Below are 23,047 nucleotides of genomic sequence, written 5' to 3'. Positions count from 1 at the left end.
GTAATCTGAGTCATACAAACCAGCAAGGTCCCAGACTCAATCCACAGTATGGGTTGTTAACAGTGGTAATAGATATTTTAATTCGCCTCAGCATAGGTGAGGTAGAGGGAAAATCAGATGGGGTTCCTATTCTGGTTGCTATCCATTAATCCTCCGCTCCAAAGCATTTGTGGCCTGCACATAAAACATAATTGGCCTCAGCTATGATTCCTTCCATGGTTAAATAGTTTTCAGTCAGGGCTTAGAATTGAAGAATGAGCTAAGTATTGGAGCGTGAGAGCGTTTCTTATGGAGCTGTACCCCTCTAGGGGTTTGTGGCTCAGAATGGGAGAAAATTGGGGAGGAAATTTAAATAGTTCTAAACTACAGTATTCAGATTTACACATTACATAAAAGGCATAACTTTCTCCAATCACGTGAAATAGATGTTATTAGCTATTTAGGAATTAATGGTAATAACAAAGGAAAAAAGTGTTGTAGCCAATTAGACCCATAGCACCATGATAGCTGAAAAGCTATTTGGCTGGTGTCTCTTACTCAACCCCCATGATTTAAGATGTTAAATTAGCTGTTGAAAGGAGGACACATCCATGCAGAAGTGGCTGTGGGTAACTGGGTGATTGATGGAGATACAGAAGTAATGGCAGTGATTTCTGGACAAGCCTCTGAAGGAAAAAGTGGTAGGGTTGATCGAATTTTCAAATCTTACTCCCTCTACTGTGCAGTCTGTGCGATCCTTCTCCTGCTGTCCCTTCAGTTGTGGTATAGAGTCCAGTTTCATTGTTGCTTTAAGGTTACTTCAAGATCTCTGGTTAAGTCACGAGGATAAAGAGGCTACAAGTCGATCTCCTGTGGTGTTGTATACGGGATCAAGACCAAGTGCAGTATTGAGGTGGAGAGGTTAGAGGGCAGGGATAATAGGGCCATGGTACACAGAAGCAATTCAGTCCCCATCCAAGCAGTTGTTATTGATAGTTTCAGAAAAATGGAGAAGAGCAACAGGTTAACAATTTTAATGCACAATCAAGCTCAACTTGAAACCACCATCTTCTAGTGGGAAGCATGATGGCACAGAGCAAGATGACCCCCCACCCCAGCCCCACACAGGTAACATCTCATGATCAGGCTGTATGCTCAGCATTCGGCCCTAGACAAAAAAAAAGGACTTGACCCCATAAGAAAGTAATTTACAAGCCTGACTGCAATCCCAAGATAGTTTCCTTCCTTTCTGAAGTGAAAGGAACCAAATAACCGAAAGTTATAGCAAAATGTCCTAAAGCGCTGCACAGTAAATCAAAAACGGACACAGCCAGAGGAGATATTAGGTGACCAAAAGCTTGGTCAAAGAGACTAGTTTTAAAAGGAGAATCTTAAAGGAGGACAGGAAAATGAATGAGGCAGGAGTTTAGGGAGATAATTCCAGATAGAGCCTAGGCAGCTGAAGGTACAACTGCCAATGTTGGGCTGGAGGGCAAGGGGTGGGGGGGAGTGCACAAGAGGCCAGAATCAGAGGAATAGTTTGGATGCGGGTGCGGGGCTGCAGGAAGTTGGAGATAGGGAGGGGCAAGGCCACAAAGGGATTTAAAAACAAGGATGAGATTTTTAAGTTTGAAGCATTGGGGGACTGGGAGCCAAATGTAGGTCAACAAGAACAGGTTGATGGGCAAGTGCACTTGGTATGGGATAAGATACGGGCAGCAGTTTTGGATTAACTGAAGTTTATGGAGATTGGAGGATGGGAGGGCAACCAGAAGAACATTGGATTAGTTGAGTCTACAGGTGACAAGGGCATGGATGAGGGTTCAGCAGCAGATGGGATGAAATAGGGGCAGAGGTGGGCAATGTTGCTGAGGAGGAAGCAGGTGGTCTTTGTGATGGAGAGGATATGGGGTCAGAGGCTCAGCTCAGCTCAGGCTCGATTAGCATTCCAAGGTTATGAACAGTCTGGTTCAGCCTGAGACAGTGGTGGGGTGGGGGGATGGAGTCATTGGCAAGGTTATGGAGTTTGAGGTGGGGTGAAAGACAATGGCTTCGGTCTTCCCAATGTTTTGCTGGATTGTAGTTCATCCAAGACTAGGTGTGAGATAAGCAGTTTTGACAGCACAGAGGCATTGTAGGAGTTGAGAAAGGGGGTGGAGGTAGAGCTGGGTCTTTAGCATACAAGTGGAAGGTGAACCCGTGTCTGCAAATGATGTTGCCAAGGAACAGCATGTAGATGAGGAAGAGGAGGTGGCTAATGAAAGATTCTTGGGAAACTAGAGTTACTGATATGAGGGTTGAAGGAGAAGCCATCACTGGATATGCTCTGGCTATGATTGGATAAGCATGGAACCAAGAGCAGACACGCCCACCAAGCTGGACAACGGAGGAGAGTTGTTGGAGGAACGTGTCAGGGGCTGCAAAGAAATTGATGAATAATGTACCATGGTCACTGTCAGAGAGAATATCATTTGTGATTTTGGTTGGGGTCATTTCAGTGCCATAGGAGGGGCAAAAATCTGTATTGGAAAGATTCAAAAAGAGGGTTGAGGAGAGATGGGGTGGTAGTTTGCAAGAACAGAAGAGTAAATGCTGTTTTTTTTTAGGGGAGATGACAGTGGTTTTGAAATGGAAGGGGACAGTGCCTGAGGCAAGGGAAACATTTGCAATGTCAGCTAGCGTGGGTGGTCAGTTTAGTGGGAATGGGGGACAAGGAAGCAGGAAGTGGAGCACATGGATGAGATGAGCTTGGAGAGGGCAGAACAAATGGTCGCCATCTTGGTGACATAAAACTCGGAAATGTAGCAAATGGTGAGGAGGGATTGAAGTAAACAGTTGGTAGTTGAGAAAAGCCAGGGTTTATCTTTGCTCTTCAGGCTAATCCTAGAGTAATGATTGCTTTTGACGGATGAGAGAAGCCTGGTGCAGCTTGATGTGATCTAGCCAAATTTAGTGATGGACAGCCAAGCTGGTAATGCAGCAGATATGCTCAAACTCGTGCTCTTTGGACTTGAGCAAGTGAACATTGATTGGACACAATGAAGGTTTTGCTGGGGATAAGGACATGAAAAAGTGAAGTGGTGGCTGAGCAAATAGACAGCTTCAGACAACTGTGGCAATTGGAGGGGCAGAGGCTAGGTAGTTGGGAGTTGAAAGTACAGTTCCCCCCCCACCCCACCAAAGGGTGAATGTATAAGGAATGTATATAGCAGGGAGGGATTTAGGACAGTGAATTCAGAAAGGTTAAGGTGAGTGGAGATGGAGATTGAAATTACCAAGGAGGGAGGCTATCAGATGAACTCGGGCTGGGGCTGCTTTTTTTAAAAAAAATTGTTTTTGAAATATGGGCAAAACTGTCAAGACAGTATTACATATCCCTAGTTGCCCTAAGGGCTTAAGTCAATTACATAGTGTGGGATTGGACTTGCATGTAGGCCAGACCAGGCAGGAGATCCAGGTTCCCTTTCTTGAAGTATATTGGTGAACCAGTTGGGTTTTAACAATCCAGTAGTTTTCATGGTCATTTTCTGGAGCTAGCCCACAAATGACCAGATTCATTGAATTCAATTTAATAACATGCCATAGTCCACTGCCATAGCTACCAGGGTGGCAGGAGGGGGAAGGGCAGTGGACAAATGTTACTTTTATAGAGACACACAAGAGGTGTGAAACAAGGTGAGGTGCTTGAAGGAGGAGGGGCCAATGAAATCAGAGACAAGACCATGGTGTTACTTGGTGATAAGGGTCACACGATCATTACAAGCATATAAAAAGGAAGAGGGTAGCTAAAGTAAACATTGGTCCCTTAGAGGATGAGACTGGGGAAATAATAATGGATAAAAAGGAAATGGCAGAGGAATTGAACAGATATTTTGTTTGTCTTCACAGTAGAAGACACATAACATATCAGTAATAGTAGATAATCAAGGGGCAAAGGGGAGGGAGGAACTATAAACAATCACTATCACTAGAGAAAAAGTACTAGGTAAACTAATGGGCCTAAAGGCTGACAAGTCCCCTGGACTGAATGGCTTGCATCCAAGGGTCATAAAGGAAGTGGTTACAGAGATAGTGGATGCATTGGTTGTAATCTTCTAGAATTCACTAGATTCTGGAAAGGTCCCAGCGGATTGGAAAACCGCAAAAGTAACACCCCTATTCAAGAAGGGAAGTGAGAGAGAAAGCAGGTAACTATAGACCAGTTAGCCTAACATCTATCATTGGGAAAATGCTAGAATCCATTATTAAGGAAGTAGTAGCAGGACATTTGGAGACTGATAATATAATCAAGGAGAGTCAACATGATTTTATGAAGGGGAAATCACGTCTGACAAATTTATTAAGAGTTCTTTGAGGAAGTAACGGGTAGGGTGGATAAAGGGGTACCATTGGATGCAGTATATTTGGATTTCCAAAAGGCATTCGATAAGGTGCCACATAAAAGATTACTGCACAAGAGCTCATGGTGTTGGGGGCAATATACTGGCATGGATAGAGGATTGACTAACTTACAGAAAACAGTCAGGATAAAAGGGTCATTTTCAAAATGGCAATCTGTAACTAGCAGGGTGCCACAGGGATCAACTATATATATATAAAAAATAAATAAAATCAATGACTTGGATGAAGGAACAGAGTGTATTGTGGCTAAATTTGCTGATACAAAGATAGGTGGAAAAGCAAGTTGCAAGGAGCAATTTTAAACACCAAGAATGGGTGAGTTGGGGGTGGGTGGAAGTTGAAAACAGTTGATTTTTGGGTCGCGACTGCAACGCGGCTTTATTTCAGAGTTTAACGTCGGCGCAGAAAAGTACAGGCTTCCCACTAGGAATGCCAAGTCCAAAAATTTCACGGTCGCGACCCAAAAAAACCCCAACTATTTTCAACTCCCACCCGCTCCCAACCCACCCGTTCTTGGGGTTTAAAATCACCCCCAAAGTGTCTGCAAAGGGATATTGACAGGTTAAGCAAATGAGCAAAAATTTGGCAGATGGAATATAATGTGGGAAAATGTGAAGTCATCCACTTTAGGAGGAAAAATTTTAAAAAAGCAAAATATTATTTGAATGAAGAAATACTATAAAATGCTGCGGTATAGAGAGATCTGGATCTCCATGAAACACAAAGTCAACATTCAGGTGCAGCAGGTAATCCGGAAGGCAAACCGAATATTGGTCTTTATTTCTAAGGCGATGGAGTATAAAAGCAGGGAATTCATGCTACAGCTGTACAGGGTGCGAGTGAGACCATACCTGGAGTACTGCGTACAGTTCTGGTGGCCTTATTTAAGGAAGGACATACGTGCATTGGAGGCAGTTCAGAGAAGGTCCATTCGGTTGATTCCAGGTATGGAAGGGTTGTCTTATGGAGGAAAGATTGAACAGGTTGTGTCTATACTCATTGGAGTTTAGAAGAATGAGAGGAGATCTTAATGAAACATGCAAGATTCTGAGGGGACTCAATAGGATGTTACCCCTCATGGGGGAAATCTAAAACTAGGGGGCATAGTCTCAGAATAAGGGATCACCCCTTAAGACGGAAATAAAAGGAGGAATTTCTTCTCCCAAAGGGTCATGGATCTTTGGAATTCTTTACCCCAAAAAGCTGTGGAGGCTGAGTCATTGAATACATTCAAGGCTGAGTTAGACAAATTTTTGATTAGTAAGGGAGTCAAAGGATATTGGGAAAAGGCAGGAAAGTGGAGTTGAGGTAAAAATCAAATCAGCCACGATCTCATTAAATGACAGAGCAGGCTCGAAGGGCCGAATGGCCTACTCCTGCTCCTATCTCACGGTCTTAGTGGTTTGGGTGGAGAAGCTGGTAGAAAGTATAGCCAGGAAGGAAAGCTTTGGTCAGGGCCAAGGTGTCACCACCTGTGAGCCAAGTTTCATTCAAAGCCAGGATGCAAATGCAATCATCCACAAAAAGGTTGTAGGAACATAGGAACAGGAGTAGGCCATTCCGCCCCTCGTGCCTGCTCCGCCATTTGATAAGATCATGGCTAATCTGTGATCTAACTCCATATACACCTGCCTTTGGCCCATATCCCTTAATACTTTTGGTTGCCAAAAAGCTATCTATCTCAAATTTAAATTTAGCAATTGAGCTAGTATCAATTGCCGTTTGCAGAAGAGCGTTCCAAACTTCTACCACCCTTTGTGTGTAGAAATGTTTTCTAAGAGCTCTCCTGAAAGGTCTGGCTCTAATTTTTAGACTGTGCCCCCCACTCCTAGAATCGCCAACCAGCGGAAATAGTTTCTCTCTATCCACCCTATCCGTTCCCCTTAATATCTTATAAACTTCGATCAGATCACCCATTAACCTTCGAAACTCTAGAGAATACAACCCCAATTTGTGTAATCTCTCCTCGTAACTTAACCTTTGAAGTTCAGGTATCATTCTAATAAACCTACGCTGCACTCCCTCCAAGGCCAATATGTCCTTCGAAGGTGTGGTGCCCAGAACTGCTCACAGTACTCCAGGTGCAGTCTAACCAGGGTTTTGTATAGCTGCAGCATAACTTCTGCCCCCTTGTACTATAGATATAAAGGCCAGCATTCAATTAGCCTTATTGATTATTTTCTACACCTGTTCATGACACGTCAATGTAAATGGCAAGGGCCAATGTATTGTGCTACTCAATGAGTGAGCAGCTGAATTTATTAGTTACACTTTCCCTAAAAGCAGGTTGTAATTGCATTATACAAATAATTGCCTAATCAGTTAAAAAGTACCATTTTCACTACAGCTCATAATCCTCACCATCAACCTTCACACACCCTTAACTCTGCATTGATGTAGACTTTGCAAAATAAGCCATTTGCAATATTTCTACAATATCAAAGCTATGTTTGCATTTAAAATAGATTGGTATCTCATACAAAAATGCATGTAAAGTCGTACGAGTTTGTACGTCTGGATAGTAGGTTAAGATCATACTTTTGTATTCATGTTTCATTTTATTTGGAAAAACTCTAAACAGCCAAATTACTCTTACAAAATACATCTTCTAAAACATAAAATGACATTGTGCCCATTTACAGCATAGTACCTATGGGACATTGCCATTTCAGCATTACATTAAGAATCAACACATTGCACTACTCATAATACAAGACAAATCTATATATTTATAAAATATAGATAATTAAGGAAAATAGTACTTTTTTCTATTTTTTTTTTTAAACACACATCAAAAATATCTCCAACTCTGGTCAAAATTCATTCCCAAACACATTAGGTTTTATAACAGAAACTCAACATTAAAATACAGTACTTGGTCAAAGTTAAAGTGCAATTGCCATTATTAGATTACTAATACTGCTATTGCACTAAAATTACTTCTATTGTACAAATAACTACAAATTCTACCTGCATACTATGACTGATCCACAACATTTGATATTTCGTTTTCTAATACAATTGGAATTAAATAAAAAGGCAATAGATTTTCAAAAAAAAAAGTACAATTCTAACCTTAAAAGCACTTCTGTGAACTTCATACAATGGCCTATTTCCATTGAAAAAGATGCCATTAGAAATTTCCAACATGAACAGTACCAAATTTGCACAAATCTTCATGAATGCCAGAAGATCCATTAATCTGATTGTCCACAATTGTGGACACTCACAGGCCAGATATTTGCAGTCACAATTTAAGGCTAAGCTATTAAAATGACAACTATTCTTCCAATTACAAAATTTTATGCAGGTTCAGAGCATCACCTATAACACTTGCAAAAAAAAAAAAAAATTTTTTCTTTAAAAAAGTGAACTAGTTTGAGTTTTCAGACACAGGTTCCCCAAAAATGCAATTTTAAAAATATAACTACCAATTTTCTCCACCAAATATACTGGAGTTTGCTCAATATTTTTCCCCGTCCCATCCTTTTAATCTCAATTTGTTTCAACTTTCCATATGTTGTCCAAGACTGAAACCAATCCAAAGTAAGAATACCCTAAGTTTGGACACCTGTAGCCTGTCTGTTCAAAACAAGATCAACTTGTAGCTTTCGTGCAACAGACTGAGGGAAATCCAGCAACCATTTTCCATTAAGACAGTAGGATTTCCTTACTGTGGACACAAAAGCATGATGACTACTATCCTTATTCAAAATACAATCTCAAGTACTTCAAATCATCAACAACAAGACAGATTGTGTTTTGGGGGGCTGCATTCCAGGACCTCCATAATCCTATCCAACTCTTCAAGGCATGGTTTGATTAATTTGCTCTGAGTGTATGCAGTTCTAAGTCTGGAAAAGAGAAGAATAATCAGTTATTTCATGGCTCAAAGTCTGGCTTGGTTTTTATTACATTAAAGAAATAAATTACAAAGCAACTCTTGCTCACTTTCTTGAATTACTCAACTTTAAGTGTTTAGATCAAGCCTACAGTTTTACCAACAATCAGATCTACCTCCCCAAAAGTCAGTCAAAATGGTTGCTAATACATTTTCTCATGATCAAGAACTGTGGTAAAGGATTTAAAGGGTGCTTGCACATTAATGGGCATCTGTTTTAAGCACAATGTTAGCACTGCACTGTAGTAAACTCAGACAAAAATGTACCAAAAGTGTAGTAACCATGTTTATTTTTTAGAAATGAGTGGATCTCCCATGGCATTCCACATGGCTACAGGAAGATACACCAACAGGAGTGTTATGCAATTTAATGCACAATTTATTCATCAGGGCCAGTGATTTACAGTGAGTGTCAAAATTGCAATGATGCCATTTTTCTATCAAGAGAATGGTCACCAAAAAAACCCATCTATTTCTGCCAGAGCATACCAAAAGAGGGCAGCTCAATACTAAAATAATAGTAATCCACAATTTGTCGGTGGGAGGGGGGGGGCGGGAAAAGAGCGGGAAGTGGTGTGATCAGCATACATACATGCCAACGTAGAATAAGATTGAGAACTAGTAATCCCAGGTTTGAGACAAAATCTTGAAGAAAAGCAGTTATATAGGCAGGTTTAAAAATTAGAGAAATGTGTAGTTTACGTAATGTTGAGTAATGTATTGTTCACTTGCTAATTAAAAATAAATGGCAGACAGAATGATTTGGGAAAAAGTAGTTAACTGGTTAAACTTTGTAATTGGTAGACATTCAGAGTTGCTCTTTGATATGTAGCTCTTTGGAGCAAGGATTTTGAGCCATATTAACTGACATGCAGAAATAGGTAGTGCATAGTTGTATAATACTGAAGTATATATATTTTTTTAAATCCTCCAAAAAGGCACTAACTTGAACTAGGATTAGGTGGCACAGTAAGTAGTGTAGATGGGAGCAGAAAGTTGCAAAGCGACATTGATAGTGAGTGGGCAAAACAGTGACAGATGGAGCTCAACATGGGGAAGTGCAAGGTCATCCACTTTGGACCCAAGAAAGATAGATCAGAGTATTTTCTAAATGGTGAGAAGCTAAGTTCTCTGGAGCAAAGAGATTTAGGGGTCCATGTAATAAAATCACTAAAAACTAGGACAGGTACAAAAAAATAACTAAAAAGGCTAATGGAATGTTAGCCTTCATTTCAAGTGGGCTGGAATACAAAAAGGGTGGAGGTCATGCTACAGTTGTATAAAGCTCTGGTTATAGCACGTTCAATTCTGGGCATCGCACCTCTGAAAGGATATTGGCTTGGGGGTACAGCACAGATTCACCAGAATGATACCAGGTCTTAATGGGTTAAATTATGAGGACAGGTTGCACAGACTAGGCTTGTATTCCCTTGAGTATAGAAGATTAAGGGAGGTGTTGAAGATGATTAAAGAATATGATAGTTTCTCTCCATCTACTCTATTACCTCTGGGCGGGGGGGGGGGGGGGGGGGTCCAGAACAAGGGGGCATAACATTAAAATTAGAACTAGGCTGTTCAGGGGTGCTTTCGGGAAGCACTTCAGACAAAGGGTAGTGGAAATCTGGAACTCTTCCCCCAAAAAATTGTTGAGGCTAGGTCAATTGAAAATTTCAAAACTGGGATTGATAGATTTTTGTTATGCAAGGGTATTAAAGGATATGGAACCAAGGTGGGCAAATAGACTTAAGATACAGATCAGCCACGATTCAACTAAATGGTGGAACAGGCTCAAGAGGCTGACTGGCCTACTCCTGTTCCTATGTTCCAGACACTGACCACTCCTTGGCATGTCCCTTAAGTGGCCATTTTTGATGTGCAAGCCCAGAGTTTTTTTTATGCGATTTGACCGTGGGGGTATCGGCCCCAATCCTCTGCTTATGCGACATACTGCATTGATGTCAGTGCTGGCCTAGAAGTCTGGTTGATTTTTTCCCCTTATCCCAGGTTAGGGCAAGTTGTAATACCCTCCTGTCACCAGTTGAGATTAGGCAACTCAGCTCAGACTAGAGGTTGAACTTGGAAGCTACCTGGTCTGGACAGCTCAGTTCTACTTTGCCCAGTGCATTCTCCAACTGAACCATCAGGGAAAGAGTTTTATTCTTCAATAGTTTCATCAGGAAAAAAAATGCAAGACTGAACTTGAGATATGAAGGTTCCCTTTGTTTTTGTGTAATCGGACAATACACAGCACAACTTTATTTGAGGTAAGGGGGTGGATGCCAATTTTATTTAAAAATCAGTCTCCCCATTATATTGAAAAGAAAGACACTTCCCCCAATGGCTCCGCAAGTTCCTTAGTCATCCCTGAGGGTGGGGTGAAGTGAAGAAATCAAGTTGTCCAAGGTTCCAGATTACTATTCAGCAATCCCTAATGGAAGTGAATATTATGGTATGGATAGGATTGGGCTGGATGTCTCTTGCTGTCAAAGCTCAAACTTGGGCAAAGTACCTGAGAGAGCTCACTACCCATATCTTGGTAAGGAAGTTAGCTATGGGAGGGGAAAAAAGGACATAAAAATTACAAGATTGTTTGGAATTTTCTCTTTTAAAATGATCAATCTTCACCTCCAATTTAGTCATGTAATGCATTCTTGCTACTACGTTGCTTAGTGATATTATTGGAGGGGGGTGGGGGAGGGGGGAGAAAAAAAAATGAGAAAGAAGAACCCTTGTATCCTAGAGCACCTCAATGGAATGCAGGCCTTCAGGCCGGCCTGCAAGCCAATCCAAAGTCACCAACCCCAGAGAAACCACTATCATTTAGCCACTTAGAACAGCACTCAACATCTTTATAAACTATCTGTTGCTCAAATTTACAGTCGAGTGCATTGAATAAAACTCCCCCCAGACTCAATTCCCCTTTATGAAAAACTATAATATTGGTTTTATTAGAGAAGGAACATAGACATATACCTTTTCTTAAGTTGTTTATACTTCTCCAATTCTAGGCTGCTTCTCTGCAAGCCAGTCGTGCACTGAACCGCTAAAGCAGTGAAACATTGCTGCGTACATTCATTGTGGAAGCTATTATCCCACTGAGGAAGTTCACTTGTGTATCTCCATGCAATTAATATATAGTCTAATGCAGTTTCCCAGCACTCTGCTTGCAATAACAGTCTCCCTTGTTCCAGGCAAGTTTTCTGCAAAGCAATAAAATCAAATACATCAGTAACAAAATTTCTAAAAGTCACTTAGATACAGTGTTGATCCACAGAATTTTCACATGATCTATCATCAGAACTTGACAGCATCTTTCCATTCAGGACAGAATGCACTGGGTTCATTTTCTGGCCTCCAATAATCAGAACAAAGAAGGAGATGCAATTCAGGCATAGAAAAATGATTCCCAATTTCTTCTTTCACCTTTATTAAGTTCAGTTGCCTTGGTCAGGAACTCAAGACAATAGCTGCAAAGATATTCAACCTTCAGATTTGGAACACCTAAATTGATTTTATTGGTGCTGATATGCACAAAGTTCAAAGTGGGATTTTTTTGCTTCGTTTAATTTTAGCCAGCAAGTGCTTTTGACAACATTAGCAAGGAATGGTGGGGGGGGGGGGGGGGGTGCGGGGAAGAGAAAGGCTGGCATGGGTCTTGGAAGTATTAACAAGATATTGAATGTACATACAGTTGAAGCTGGATCAACCTGGTAGTTTGCAGGTACTAGTTAAAGGGTTATGTCAGGGTGGGGAGTGAGGTGCCCTGAGATCAATGTTGGGACCCCAGGTATTTCTAATTTATATTAATGGCTTCAATTCTGCAGCTAGTCAGTCAGATTCACAGATAAAGGGTGAAAAAAAGGTAGCATCAGGATTCCAGGAATAAAAAAAGCCAAAGGATGAGGGTGAAAGGTTTCAGGCTTTTAGTAGCCAGCATTCAACTGGCAAACCACTGCAGAGCAACAAAGTAGAAAGAATGTTTAATTAGAGTACAAGCTGGAAGAAGTCAGACCACACTTTAGAGTGCTGTGCCGCTTCTGGTCACCAAGCCATTCAAGCTGTGGATGGTGTTCAGTGAAGAGCCAAAAGTGATCCCTGGCAGAGGACTGAATGGAGGAAAGACTGGAGAAATTTGGGCTTTTCAGCAACTCAAAAAGGGAGTGACCAAGAGATATAGGCATTATGTGAAAAAAAAAAATCCAGATCACTACATCAGATTAAGCTTTGAAAGGACAAATATGCAAACTAGTAAAAAGCAATTTTAGGACTGATGCAAACTAGCTCGTCATAAAGTTAACACATGGAATGGATTGGAATAAAAACAGAATTCCAGGCAAGGTAATAGGAGGCAAAAAAAAACCCAACCTACAACCTTGCAAAAAAAAAGTTGTGATTGATTATTTTAAGGGGGGGGGGCAGGACAACTAAAGTCCTTTTTGGATGGATGAGCCAAGATGGCCTAAATGGCTTCCCCATCTATCCTGTGAACCTTGGGTTTCAGCTCCTTTATTGAAATGCAATACTTCCTTCAAGCCATAACCAAACTTATATCAGTACCCACTATTGAACAGAAAAATGTTAAAGAATACAAATACAGCCCTTCCGAGTAGGTAAGTGCACGTGCAGGGGTATTGAGCCCTTTGTTCAATCTGTGCAATGATGTCGAGTTCAATGATCTTAGTAAGGACTAGAGCACTAAATTCGGCCTAAGGATATTTCTTTTTTTAAAAAAATCAAGATTTTACATTTGATTAATCACGGACATTGGCTGGGATATGCACGCAATGAGAACAGGATTAAGTGTTGCCAATGGTCAAATAGCCTGCAGCACAGACTGACCATATAAATGGCCACTCAAGTGAGTGAGGTACTGAAGGCTACTGGCAGGCATGGAATTATATTGAAGTATAATTACCACCTTCAGAAGAAAAAGGCAGAAATACAAAACCTTTTGATAAGTGTTCAAAAACAATTTTCTTGCAAAATACAAACCTTGAAAGCCTGAAGATGGACATGCGCTTTTCGGTAGCAGTATGCATCTCTATTGGAACCCAAGCGCCATCGCGGTATTGATCGATATATGTTGATCTTATTCAACTCCAGATGTTCCTGAGCAAACTTTAAATTCAAAGATGGAAGAACCAATTTCAAGTCCTGTTTTAGAGAAAAAAGATGGTTTGACATATCTGAATCAAACACACCCTTATTCATGGTGTAAATTGAAATCTTTATCAAGGCATAGTTACCAGAGAGAAGCACAGGTCAGACACTAATCCATCTGAGGTATAAGAAATTAAATTGAAGTATTACATTAATGTGATGCAAATACATACCTCATCATCAAGTGCTGGATATCTGTGCAATAAAAGAGTGCGCACAAGCTGGGATGATGCTAGGTCATTCAGTTTGAATTCTAAATTTACACCCGGCTTAAAATTCAGTCGCTGTTTCTTGAAAGGCAGTTCTGAGGAGGAAGGGATAAAAAGCTGAACTGTCTATTTTTTCATGGAAATGTTTTGCTTTTTATGGTAGATGTCATCATTTTGCAACATTACAAAAATATTTTCCAAAGAATTCTATTAATAGAATCATAGAATGAAACCGCACAGGCGGCCATTCAGCCCGTCGTGCCTGTATTGGCTCTTTAAAGGAGATATCCAATTAGTCCCCTCCCCCATAGCCCTGTCATTTTTTTCCACTTTTGAAAGTTACTATTGAATCTGCTTCCACCCCCTTTTCAGGTAGTGCATTCCAGATCATAAATCTGCTTTTTTAAAAAAAGTTTCCAGGTCACCTTTATTTGGCCAATCACCTTAAATCTGTCCCCTCTGGTTACTGACACTTCTACCACTGTAAACAGTTTCTCCTTATTTACTCTATCAAAACCCTTCATGATTTTGAACAACTTTATCAAATTTCTCCTTAACCTTCTCTGCTCTAAGGTGAGCAATCCTAGCCTCTCCACATAATTGAAGTCCCTCATCCCTGGTACCATTCTAGTAAATGTCTTCTGCACCCTCTCCAAGGCCTTGAAATCCTTCCTAAAGTGTGGTGCCCAGAATTGGACACCACTCCAGCTGGGGCCTAACTAGTGTTTTATAAAGGTTCAGCATAACTTCCTTGCTTTTGTACTCTATGCCTCTATTTACAAAAGTCAAGGATCCCATATGCCTTTTTAACAGCCTTCTCAATTTGTCCTGCCACCATCAAAGGCTTGTGTATGTACACCCTCAGGTCTCTGTTCCTGAACCCCTTTAAAAAAAAATTGTACCATTTATGTTATATTGCCTCTCCTCATACTTCCTACCAAAATGTATCACTTCACACTTGTGTTAAATTTCATCTGCCATGTGTCTGCCCATTTCTCCAGTCTGTCTATGTCCTCCTGAAGTCTACTACTATCCTCCTCATGTTCACTACATTTCCAAGTTTTGTGTCAGCTGCAAACTTCAAAATTATGCCCTGTATACATATGTCCAATCAGTTTCATATCCATGCAGCAACCATCCCTTTAGTCCCACAGACTTCAATTTTGCTAACAAGTCTATTATGTGGTACTTCATCAAACGCCTTTTGAAAGTCCATATCCACGACATCAGCCGCACTACCCTCATCAACCCGCTCCGTTACTTCAAAGAACTCAGTCAAGTTCGTCAAACACGATTTGCCATTTAACAAATCCCTGCTGGTTTTCATTCATTAACCCATATTTTTCCAAATGCCAATTAATATCTCTAAAAGATCTCCCATCATTGACGTTAGGCTGACTGGCCTGTAGTTGTCAGGTTTATCCCTCTTCCCCTTTTTTGAACAGTGGTATAACATTTTCAATCCTCCAGTGCTCAGGCACCAATCCCATATCTAAGGAGGATTGAAGATTTTGGCCAGAGCCTCTGTAATTTCCAACCTTACTTCGCTCAGCAACCTAGGATGCATCCCATCTGGACTGGGCAATGGTTCTACTTTGAGCGCTGCCAACCTTTTCAGTACCTCCTCTTCATCTACTTTTATCCTATTCAATTTCTTTACTACCGCCTCCTTTACTGTGACATTGGCAGCATCCTCTTATTTAGTGAAGACAGATGCAAAGTACTCATTTAATACCTCAGCCATGCCCTCTGCCTCCACAAGATGATCTCCTTTTTGGTCCCTAATTGGCCCCACCCTTCCACTATTTATAAAAAGACAACACCCTAATATATTCTCTCACCCACTTTGTCCCTTATTTCCTTTTTCGGTTCTCCCTGTATTCAGCTTGGTTCTCTACTGAATTATGAACCCGTCATTTATCGTAAGCCTCCGTTTTCTGCTCATTTTAATCTCTATCTTTAGTCATCCAGAGAGCTCAAGCTTTGGATGCCCTTCCTTTCCCCATCGTGGAAATATGTTTAGTCTGTACCAGAACTATCTCCTCTTTGCAGGCCTTCCATTGCTCATTTACTGTTTTACCTGCCAATCTTTGATTCCAATCCACCTGGGCCAGATCCCTTTTCAACTCATTGAAATCAGCTCGCCTCCAGTTGAGTATTTTTACATTTGATATTTCCTTGTCCTTTTCCATAACTACTCTAAACCTAATGATAGTGATCACAGTTTCCCAAATGCTGCCCTACTGAAACATGCTCCACTTCATTCCCCAGAATGAGATCCAGCACTGCTTCCTTCCTCATTGGGTTGGATGTAGTATATTTGGATTTTCAAAAGGCATTCGATAAGGTGCCACATAAAAAGGTTGTTACACAAGGTAAGGGCTCATGAGGTTGGGGGTAATATATTAGCATGGATAGAGGATTGGTTAAAGGACAGAAAACAGTAGGGATAAACAGGTCATTTTCAGGTCGGCAGGCTGTAACTAGTGGGGTGCCACAAGGAACACTGCTTGGGCCTCAGCTATTTACAATCTGTATTAATGACTTGGATACATTACACTCGGTCCCTTCATCTAAGTTTGTTGACGATACAAAGCTAGGTGGGAAAGTAAGCTGTGAGGAGGATACAAAGAGTCTGCAAGGGGATATAGACAGGTTAAGTGAGCAGGCAAGAAGGTGGCAGATGGAGTATAATGTGGGGAAATGTGAGGTTATTCGCTTTGGTAGGAAGAATAGAAAAACAGAATATTTTTTTTTAAAAAGTGAGAAATGTTGGTGTTCAGAGAGACTTGGATGTCCTCGTACAAGAAACACAAAGTTAGTATGCAGGTACAGCAAGCAATTAGGAAGGCAAATGGTATGTTGGCCTTTATCGCAAGAGGGTTGGAGTACAAGAGTAAGGAAGTCTTACCACAGTTGTACAGGGCATTGGTGAGACCTCACCTGGAGTACTGCGTCCAGTTTTGCTCTCCTTATCTAAGGAAGGATATACTTGCCTTAGGAGGCAGTGCAACAAAGGTTCACTAGATTAATTCCTGGGATGAAAGGATTGTCCTGTGAGGAGAGATTAAGTAGAATGGGCCTATGCTCTCTGGAGTTTAGAAGAATGAGAGGATCTCATTGAATCATAAGATTCTGAGGGGGCTTGACAGGGTAGATACAGAGGTTGTTTCTCCTGGCAGGAGAGTCTAGAACTAGAGGGCATAGTCGCAGGATAAGGGGTCAGCCATTTAAGACAGAGATGAGGAGGAATTTCTTCACTCAGAGGGTTGTGAATCTATGGAATTCTCTACCGCAGAGGGTTGTGGATGCTGAGTCATTGAATACATTCAAGACTGAGATGGATAGATTTTTGGACTCCAGCAGAATCAGGGGCATGGGGATTGGGCAAGAAACTGGAGTTGAGGTTGAAGGTCAGCCATGATCTGATTGAATGGCAGAGCAGGCTCAAGGGACCGTATGGCCTGCTCCTATTTCTTATGTTCTTAAACATACTGGTGATCAAGAAAGTTATCTTGTTCACATTTAGGAATTCTTCTCCATCTTTGCCCTTTACACTGTTATTTTTCCAGCCTATATTAGCATAATTGAAGTCCCCTAATATCACTACTCTAAAAGTTCTTGCATCTTTCTGCAATTTGCTCCTCTATCTTCTTCCCACTATTTGGTGGCCTACAGTTATACACCTAGTAGTGTAATAGCTCCTCTACTATTTCTTCATTCTAACCAAATAGATTCTTTGAACCCTCAAGTACATCATCCATTTCTAGAGCTGTAACGGTATCTTTGATCAATACTGCCACCCCCATCCTTCTTTTCCATCCATATCTTTCCTGAATACATTGTAGCCAGGAATATAAAGTTCCCATTCCTTCCCTTGTTTGAACCAGGTCTCAGTTATTGCCACTTTATTATCCCATGTGGCTACTTGTGCCTGCAGCTCACCAACCTTATTTACCACACACATGCATTCTACACCCATCTTAGTCTGCCTTGCATTTCCCCGTCTGAACTACTTTTTATTCTAATGCTGTTTGTCTCACCCAGTCCTCTGTGCACCTTGTATCTCCTCTCTAATGCTTCATCCTGGTGCCCCTCCCCCAACCAAATTAGTTTAAACCCTGCTTCTCAATTGTGTGCATTTGCTCTGCCTACATTTGGCCTACCAGAGAAATCACCGGCACCACATAGATATCTTGTCTTGGAAGCAAGAAACAGACTTAAATTGGTGACAGGTCACACCCAACATCAGATAGAAAATGAAGGCAACTGTGGAACATCTGCCATCAAACACCCACACCCCCACAGTGGGATTCTGATCTCCAAACCTAAATTCAAAATTATCTGGATTTGGATGCAATATAAACTGTAGAAACACAGGTTTGTATTATATGGCATATGGCATGGACTTGAATGTAGGGGGCATGATTGGCAAACTTGCAGACGACACAAAAATTGGCCATGTAGTTGATAGTGAAGAGGATAGCTGTAGACTCCAAGAAGATATCAATGAGTTGGTGGAGTGGGCAGAAAAGTGGCAAATGGAGTTCAACCTGGAGAAGTGTGAGGTAACGCACTTAGGAGGGGGCAAACAGTAAAAGGGAATACGCAGTAAACGAGAATATATTGAGAGGGGTAGAGGAAGAGAGAGACCTTGGATTGCATGTGCACAGGTCCCTGAAGGAGGCAGTACAGGCAGATAAGGTTGTGAAGAAGGCGTACGGAATGTTCTCCGTTATTAGCTGAGGTATAGAATACAAAAGCAGGGATGTAATGATGGAACTGTATAAAACGCTGGTAAGGCCACAGCTGGAGTATTGTGCGCAGTTCTGGTCGCCACATTACAGGAAGGACAAAATTGCTCTGGAGAGAGTGCAGAGAAGATTTACAAGAATGTTTCCAGGGCTGGAAAATTGCAGTTATGAGGAGAGATTGGATAGGCTGGGGTTGTTTTCCTTGGAGCAGAGGAGGCTGAGGGGAGACTTGATTGAGGTGTACAAAATTATGAGGGGCCGAGATAGAGTAGACAGGAAGTACCTGTTTCCCCTAGTGGAGAGTTCAAGAATAGAGGACATAGATTTAAGCTGATTGGCAGAAGGATTAGAGGGGACATGAGGAAAAACTTTTTTTACCCAGAGGGTGGTGGGTGTATGGAATTCACTGTCCGAATTGGTGGTAGAGGCAAGGACCCTCAACTCATTTAAAAAGTACCTGGACCTGCACCTAAAGTGCTATAAGCTGCAGGGCTATGGACCAGGTGCTGGAAGGTGGAATTAGAATGGGCACCTGGTTATTCCTCAAGCCGGCACGGACACGATGGGCCGAACGGCCCCCTTCTGTGCCGTATCTTTTCTATGGTTCTATCACACACCTTTCTTGTTGCCAGTTTGCAATGTTTTTGTATGATAGTTGGAAGCTGCTGGCGAACTTAAGCACGATCTTCTCCCTTCTCCAAACTTTCTTCTGGCAAACGGTGAGACTTCAGAAGTGTTTTCTGTTGAAAAGGAATACTAAAACATAATTACGGCAAAATGACAAGATAGATCACAGTTAATGGCTACTGACAGTTAAGAATAAGCAAAGGTGTTCAGGCATTGCAAGATTTCAGGGGTCTTGCCTCCCAACCAAATAATCAGAGCTGCCCATCACTTCAATCTACCTACTCCAAATGCAGCAGTTTTATCAGTTTTTCAGCAGGGGCTAGACTGAGCAACTCAAGAACAGTGAATCAGAAAAATGACATTATCTTACCTGCTCAGCTTGAAGTTAACTCTTGCTACAAATATGGCCATGAAGATCATAGAGTCATAGAGTCAGAGCACGGATAGAGGCCCTTCGGCCCATCGTGTCCGCGCCGGCCATCAGCCCTGTCTACTCTAAGATCATTCTAGACTACAGCTCAGTGGCAGCACTCTCACCTCTAAGTCAGAAGGTTGTGGGTTAAAGACCCACTCCACAGACTGCAGCGCATGAACTAGATTGACACTTCAATGCAGAAGTGAGGGAGTGCTGCACTGATGGAAGTGTCATCTTTCAGGTGAGACGTTAAACAGAGATCCCACCTGTACTCTCAGGTGGACGTAAATACCCCGTGGAATTATTCCAAGATTGGGGGTGGCGGGGAAAAGGGGGTTGTCCCAGTGTCCTTGGCAACATTTATCCTTCAACCAACATTATTAATTTTCTGGTCATATATTTCATTGCTGTTTGTGGGACATTGTTGTACACAATTTGGCTGCTGTGTTTGTCTTTGTAACAGTGACTACGTTTCAAAAGTGCTTCATTAACTAAAACACTTTGGGATATCCCGAGGATGCAAAAGGGGCTCTATAAATTCAAGTTTGCTCCATTGGAGAGGATGCATATTGGCAAAAATAAAGTATGTCTTCTTGAAGGGCATATGTAGTATTCCATTTCTTTTCCCCTGCCAAAATGCAGTGCATCCTCCAGTAGCACTAAGCTACCAAAATATATATTTTAACGCCAACAAAAAAAAATACTTTGTCCATAAATTTTAAGCCACCAACCTGCAAACAAAGTGTTTTTGTATAGTTCCATGAAGAACCCCAAATATTGCTAGAAAATTATGTAGAAAGCTGGACAGTGAAAACATGACCTAAATAGCACCAACTGAAGGCTTTTGGGTGTGGCGGGGGTGCACAGATGAAGAGGAGTAAATACAGATAGGTGATCAAATATTCAAAAGGTTCCTGCAGGATTGAGACCATATAAAATATCATCCGTAGAAACAAGCAGTGAGGGTTACATAATGTGGGTTGTAAGAGAAGCCACATATTCTAGAGTTTCAGTTCACTACTTTTGGAGGCATAGAATTTTTTTTTTCCCCACAACCATTCCATCAGGAAATTAAATATGTTTATGATAAAGCCTGGAGTTAAAGGTTTTAGGGCTCTATGTTCCAATTGTGATCTGACTACTTTTGGACTGTACAATGGCAATGCATATTTGGCCTACGCACAGTTCAACTGAGTAGACCAATATAGATTAACTTTCAACTCTGTTGAAATCCCCATTTCAGCCTGAGTGGGAGAGGAAAACGGATCAACTGCAAATCTCCACTAGATTGCTGTTGTACTCTTAGTAACAAACTAAGGAGCATTGGAATAGCCCATGCCCTTTTATTTAAATTTCTCAGAAGAAAAATGGGATAAGACTTATGCCCTTATTAATAATCATACACCCAGACAAAAATACACACATTACAAACCTGGTGTTACATTGAGATTTTGAACTAAACGATCATCTGAAGGGATGTTGTCTGTTATTAGGAAAGACGTTGGCATATTGACATGAAATGTTGTTAACCGTGACGGTGTTCTTGTAGAATTCAGAATGTCTTCATAGGATCGGCGCAGCTGGACTGAAGAGAAAAAAATTAGAAGGTTATTTTAAATATTGTTTAACAGAATTTCTGCTTATATGTGACTGCATCTGCAAGTTATTTTGCTTCTATTAATTCAAAGACAAAAAGCACATGCTAAGTGGCAGCCAGCCAAGCCTCCTAGCAGTCCTGTACTGCAGCAAATGTTGAGTCCTTGGTGGATTAAAAAAAAACTACTTATTGAAGATTTTCTTTTAAAAGCAAATATTGCACACTATGGCAGATGCTAAGTACCAGTACCATGCATTGCATAATAAGCAATAGTTGGTGTTTCTAAGTGACTTTTGCACAAGTAATTGGCAATATATTTTTCCTAGAGAGTACAATTTTAAGATAAAACACCAAAAAAAAATCATAGGGAGAGGTTAGAATATATATATATTTTAAAAAGTTGTTAGGACATTGACTGCTCTATCAGAAGCAGCGGTGGAACAAAATCCAGTCATTTTTAAAAGAAAGTTAATATTTGGAAGAAAAATTAAAATGGTACAGGAAGGATCGGAATTAAGTGATAATCTTTCAGAAAACCAGCAGAGGCACGATGGGCCTCCAGCATGGCTAACATTTTGTGCGTATTGCGCTTTGGTGTCGATCAGCTGGGATGTTTAATTTACAACTTCCTGCTTGCTGAACTTAAAAACCTATTGAAAATGTGACTTTAATCATTTATTTAATCAGGGAGGTCATCAAGACTAAGATGAGGAGAGGTCTGGCCAACAGGGGGGTCTCATGATTTGTTTAAAAGGTTAGCTTTAAAGTAAGTGTTTAGAAAAAAAACCCCAATCACATAATATTAATATTAATGCATACGGTTGAAAGATTAAGTCTCACTCAGTACCTCACGTTTTCTTTGTGCCCAAAATTTCTCTCAGATCATATCTAGTCATTAATGTATTATTACATTATAAAATACTACATCATTTTGGTCAATATAAACAATCAATACAGTATATATTTAAATAACTGCCAGAATACAAAGTTAATTTATTTTTAAATCAAGATGATATTTAAATAATGATACCCTTTAATTGCTGGCTCGCGTTTGGCGCCTACTGCAACTTCTATTTCCTACAATAGTGAATAAAATTCTCAAATTATTTTTAATTAATAAATCAACGTTATAGATTAGATTTGTTTACTTGGATTGTATTTGCAATATTGTCTATTTTTAAGTTTAAAAAGAAAGGTACATTTAGTTTGAATGTGCAGGATGACGAAAACCGCGTTCTCATCTGCCCGCCAATATCACAGTAGAACTATCTTTTTAAAAGCATATAACTCATCTTTTTCTTACAAGAAGGACACAGATCGATAGTTTAACTTCACAGATGAAATACTTTGCGTGTACTGCCATTGTATTGACTCGCAATATTTTTAAAAAACTGACAAACGACAGTACTCCCCTTCCCTCCCCCATCGCCTCGTCTCAGTTGAGCGCCTTATTTTTTTCCGCGTCTATTTAAAAAAGGGTTTTTACTCACCAGCAATCTTAGGCTGCGGGTTTGGAATTTCCACCAGAACTTGTCTTAGGTTTACAGCAGGAGCCATCAACAAAAATATTTTATATATATATATATATGAAACCGAGCTAAATTACCCAAACGTCTTTTTTGGGGGGGAAAAATTCTCAAATTACTAAAAAAAAAGGTTCTGGATCCGGGCTGTTTTCCTGCCAAATAAGAACTGCTTCTTGTGAACAGCACGGAATAAAAGAGGATGGGAATTTCTTTTCTCGTAAATGTTCACTGACTGATTTTGCAATCTGGTGCTCTTTTTTCCCCCCCCTGTCCCCTTCCCCCCCGCCCTCGTTCTTACTGTCCACCTGACTGCAATGCACTAAATGACTGACTTCGAGGTAGATTCACTGAAACTTTTCCGTCCTCTGGCTGCAATGTAACAAAGTGGAAATTGCCGCGCGGGCGGGGCTTCGTCAATTTCACCCAATACTCAGCGGCGCACAATACCCCGGGCGGTTTCTATTGGATACTCATCAGT

At 40.9% G+C, this 23,047-nt stretch overlaps 1 protein-coding gene across 1 annotated transcript; it reads right to left on the bottom strand.

The window, feature by feature from the left end:
• Window positions 1-6,932: 6,932 nt before the first annotated feature.
• Window positions 6,933-22,815, bottom strand: LOC137326982 (uncharacterized). The gene is made up of 7 exons (XM_067992356.1): window positions 22,534-22,815; window positions 20,879-21,031; window positions 19,022-19,144; window positions 13,615-13,745; window positions 13,274-13,435; window positions 11,255-11,481; window positions 6,933-8,234 (listed from the first exon to the last, which is right to left on the bottom strand). The coding sequence occupies exons 1-7, from the start codon at window positions 22,598-22,600 to the stop codon at window positions 8,120-8,122; spliced, it is 978 nt and encodes a 325-aa protein (XP_067848457.1). The 5' UTR covers window positions 22,601-22,815; the 3' UTR covers window positions 6,933-8,119.
• Between the last annotated feature and the right edge of the window lie 232 nt (window positions 22,816-23,047).

This window comes from Heptranchias perlo, chromosome 11 (assembly GCF_035084215.1).
Source record: "Heptranchias perlo isolate sHepPer1 chromosome 11, sHepPer1.hap1, whole genome shotgun sequence".
Taxonomy (NCBI): Eukaryota; Metazoa; Chordata; class Chondrichthyes; order Hexanchiformes; family Hexanchidae; genus Heptranchias; species Heptranchias perlo.
This window is presented reverse-complemented; position numbering and strand designations above follow the sequence as displayed.

Coding starts and splice junctions, on each gene's coding strand:
- LOC137326982 (XM_067992356.1), bottom strand. CDS start 22,600: ATGGCTCCTGCTGTAAACCTAAGACAAGTTCTGGTGGAAATTCCAAAC. Junction 13,746..19,021: donor GCAAACTGGCAACAAGAAAG/GTGTGTGATAGA, acceptor CTTCCTCCTCAG/AACTGCCTTTCAAGAAACAG. Junction 11,482..13,273: donor TCCATCTTCAGGCTTTCAAG/GTTTGTATTTTG, acceptor ATTGCTTTGCAG/AAAACTTGCCTGGAACAAGG.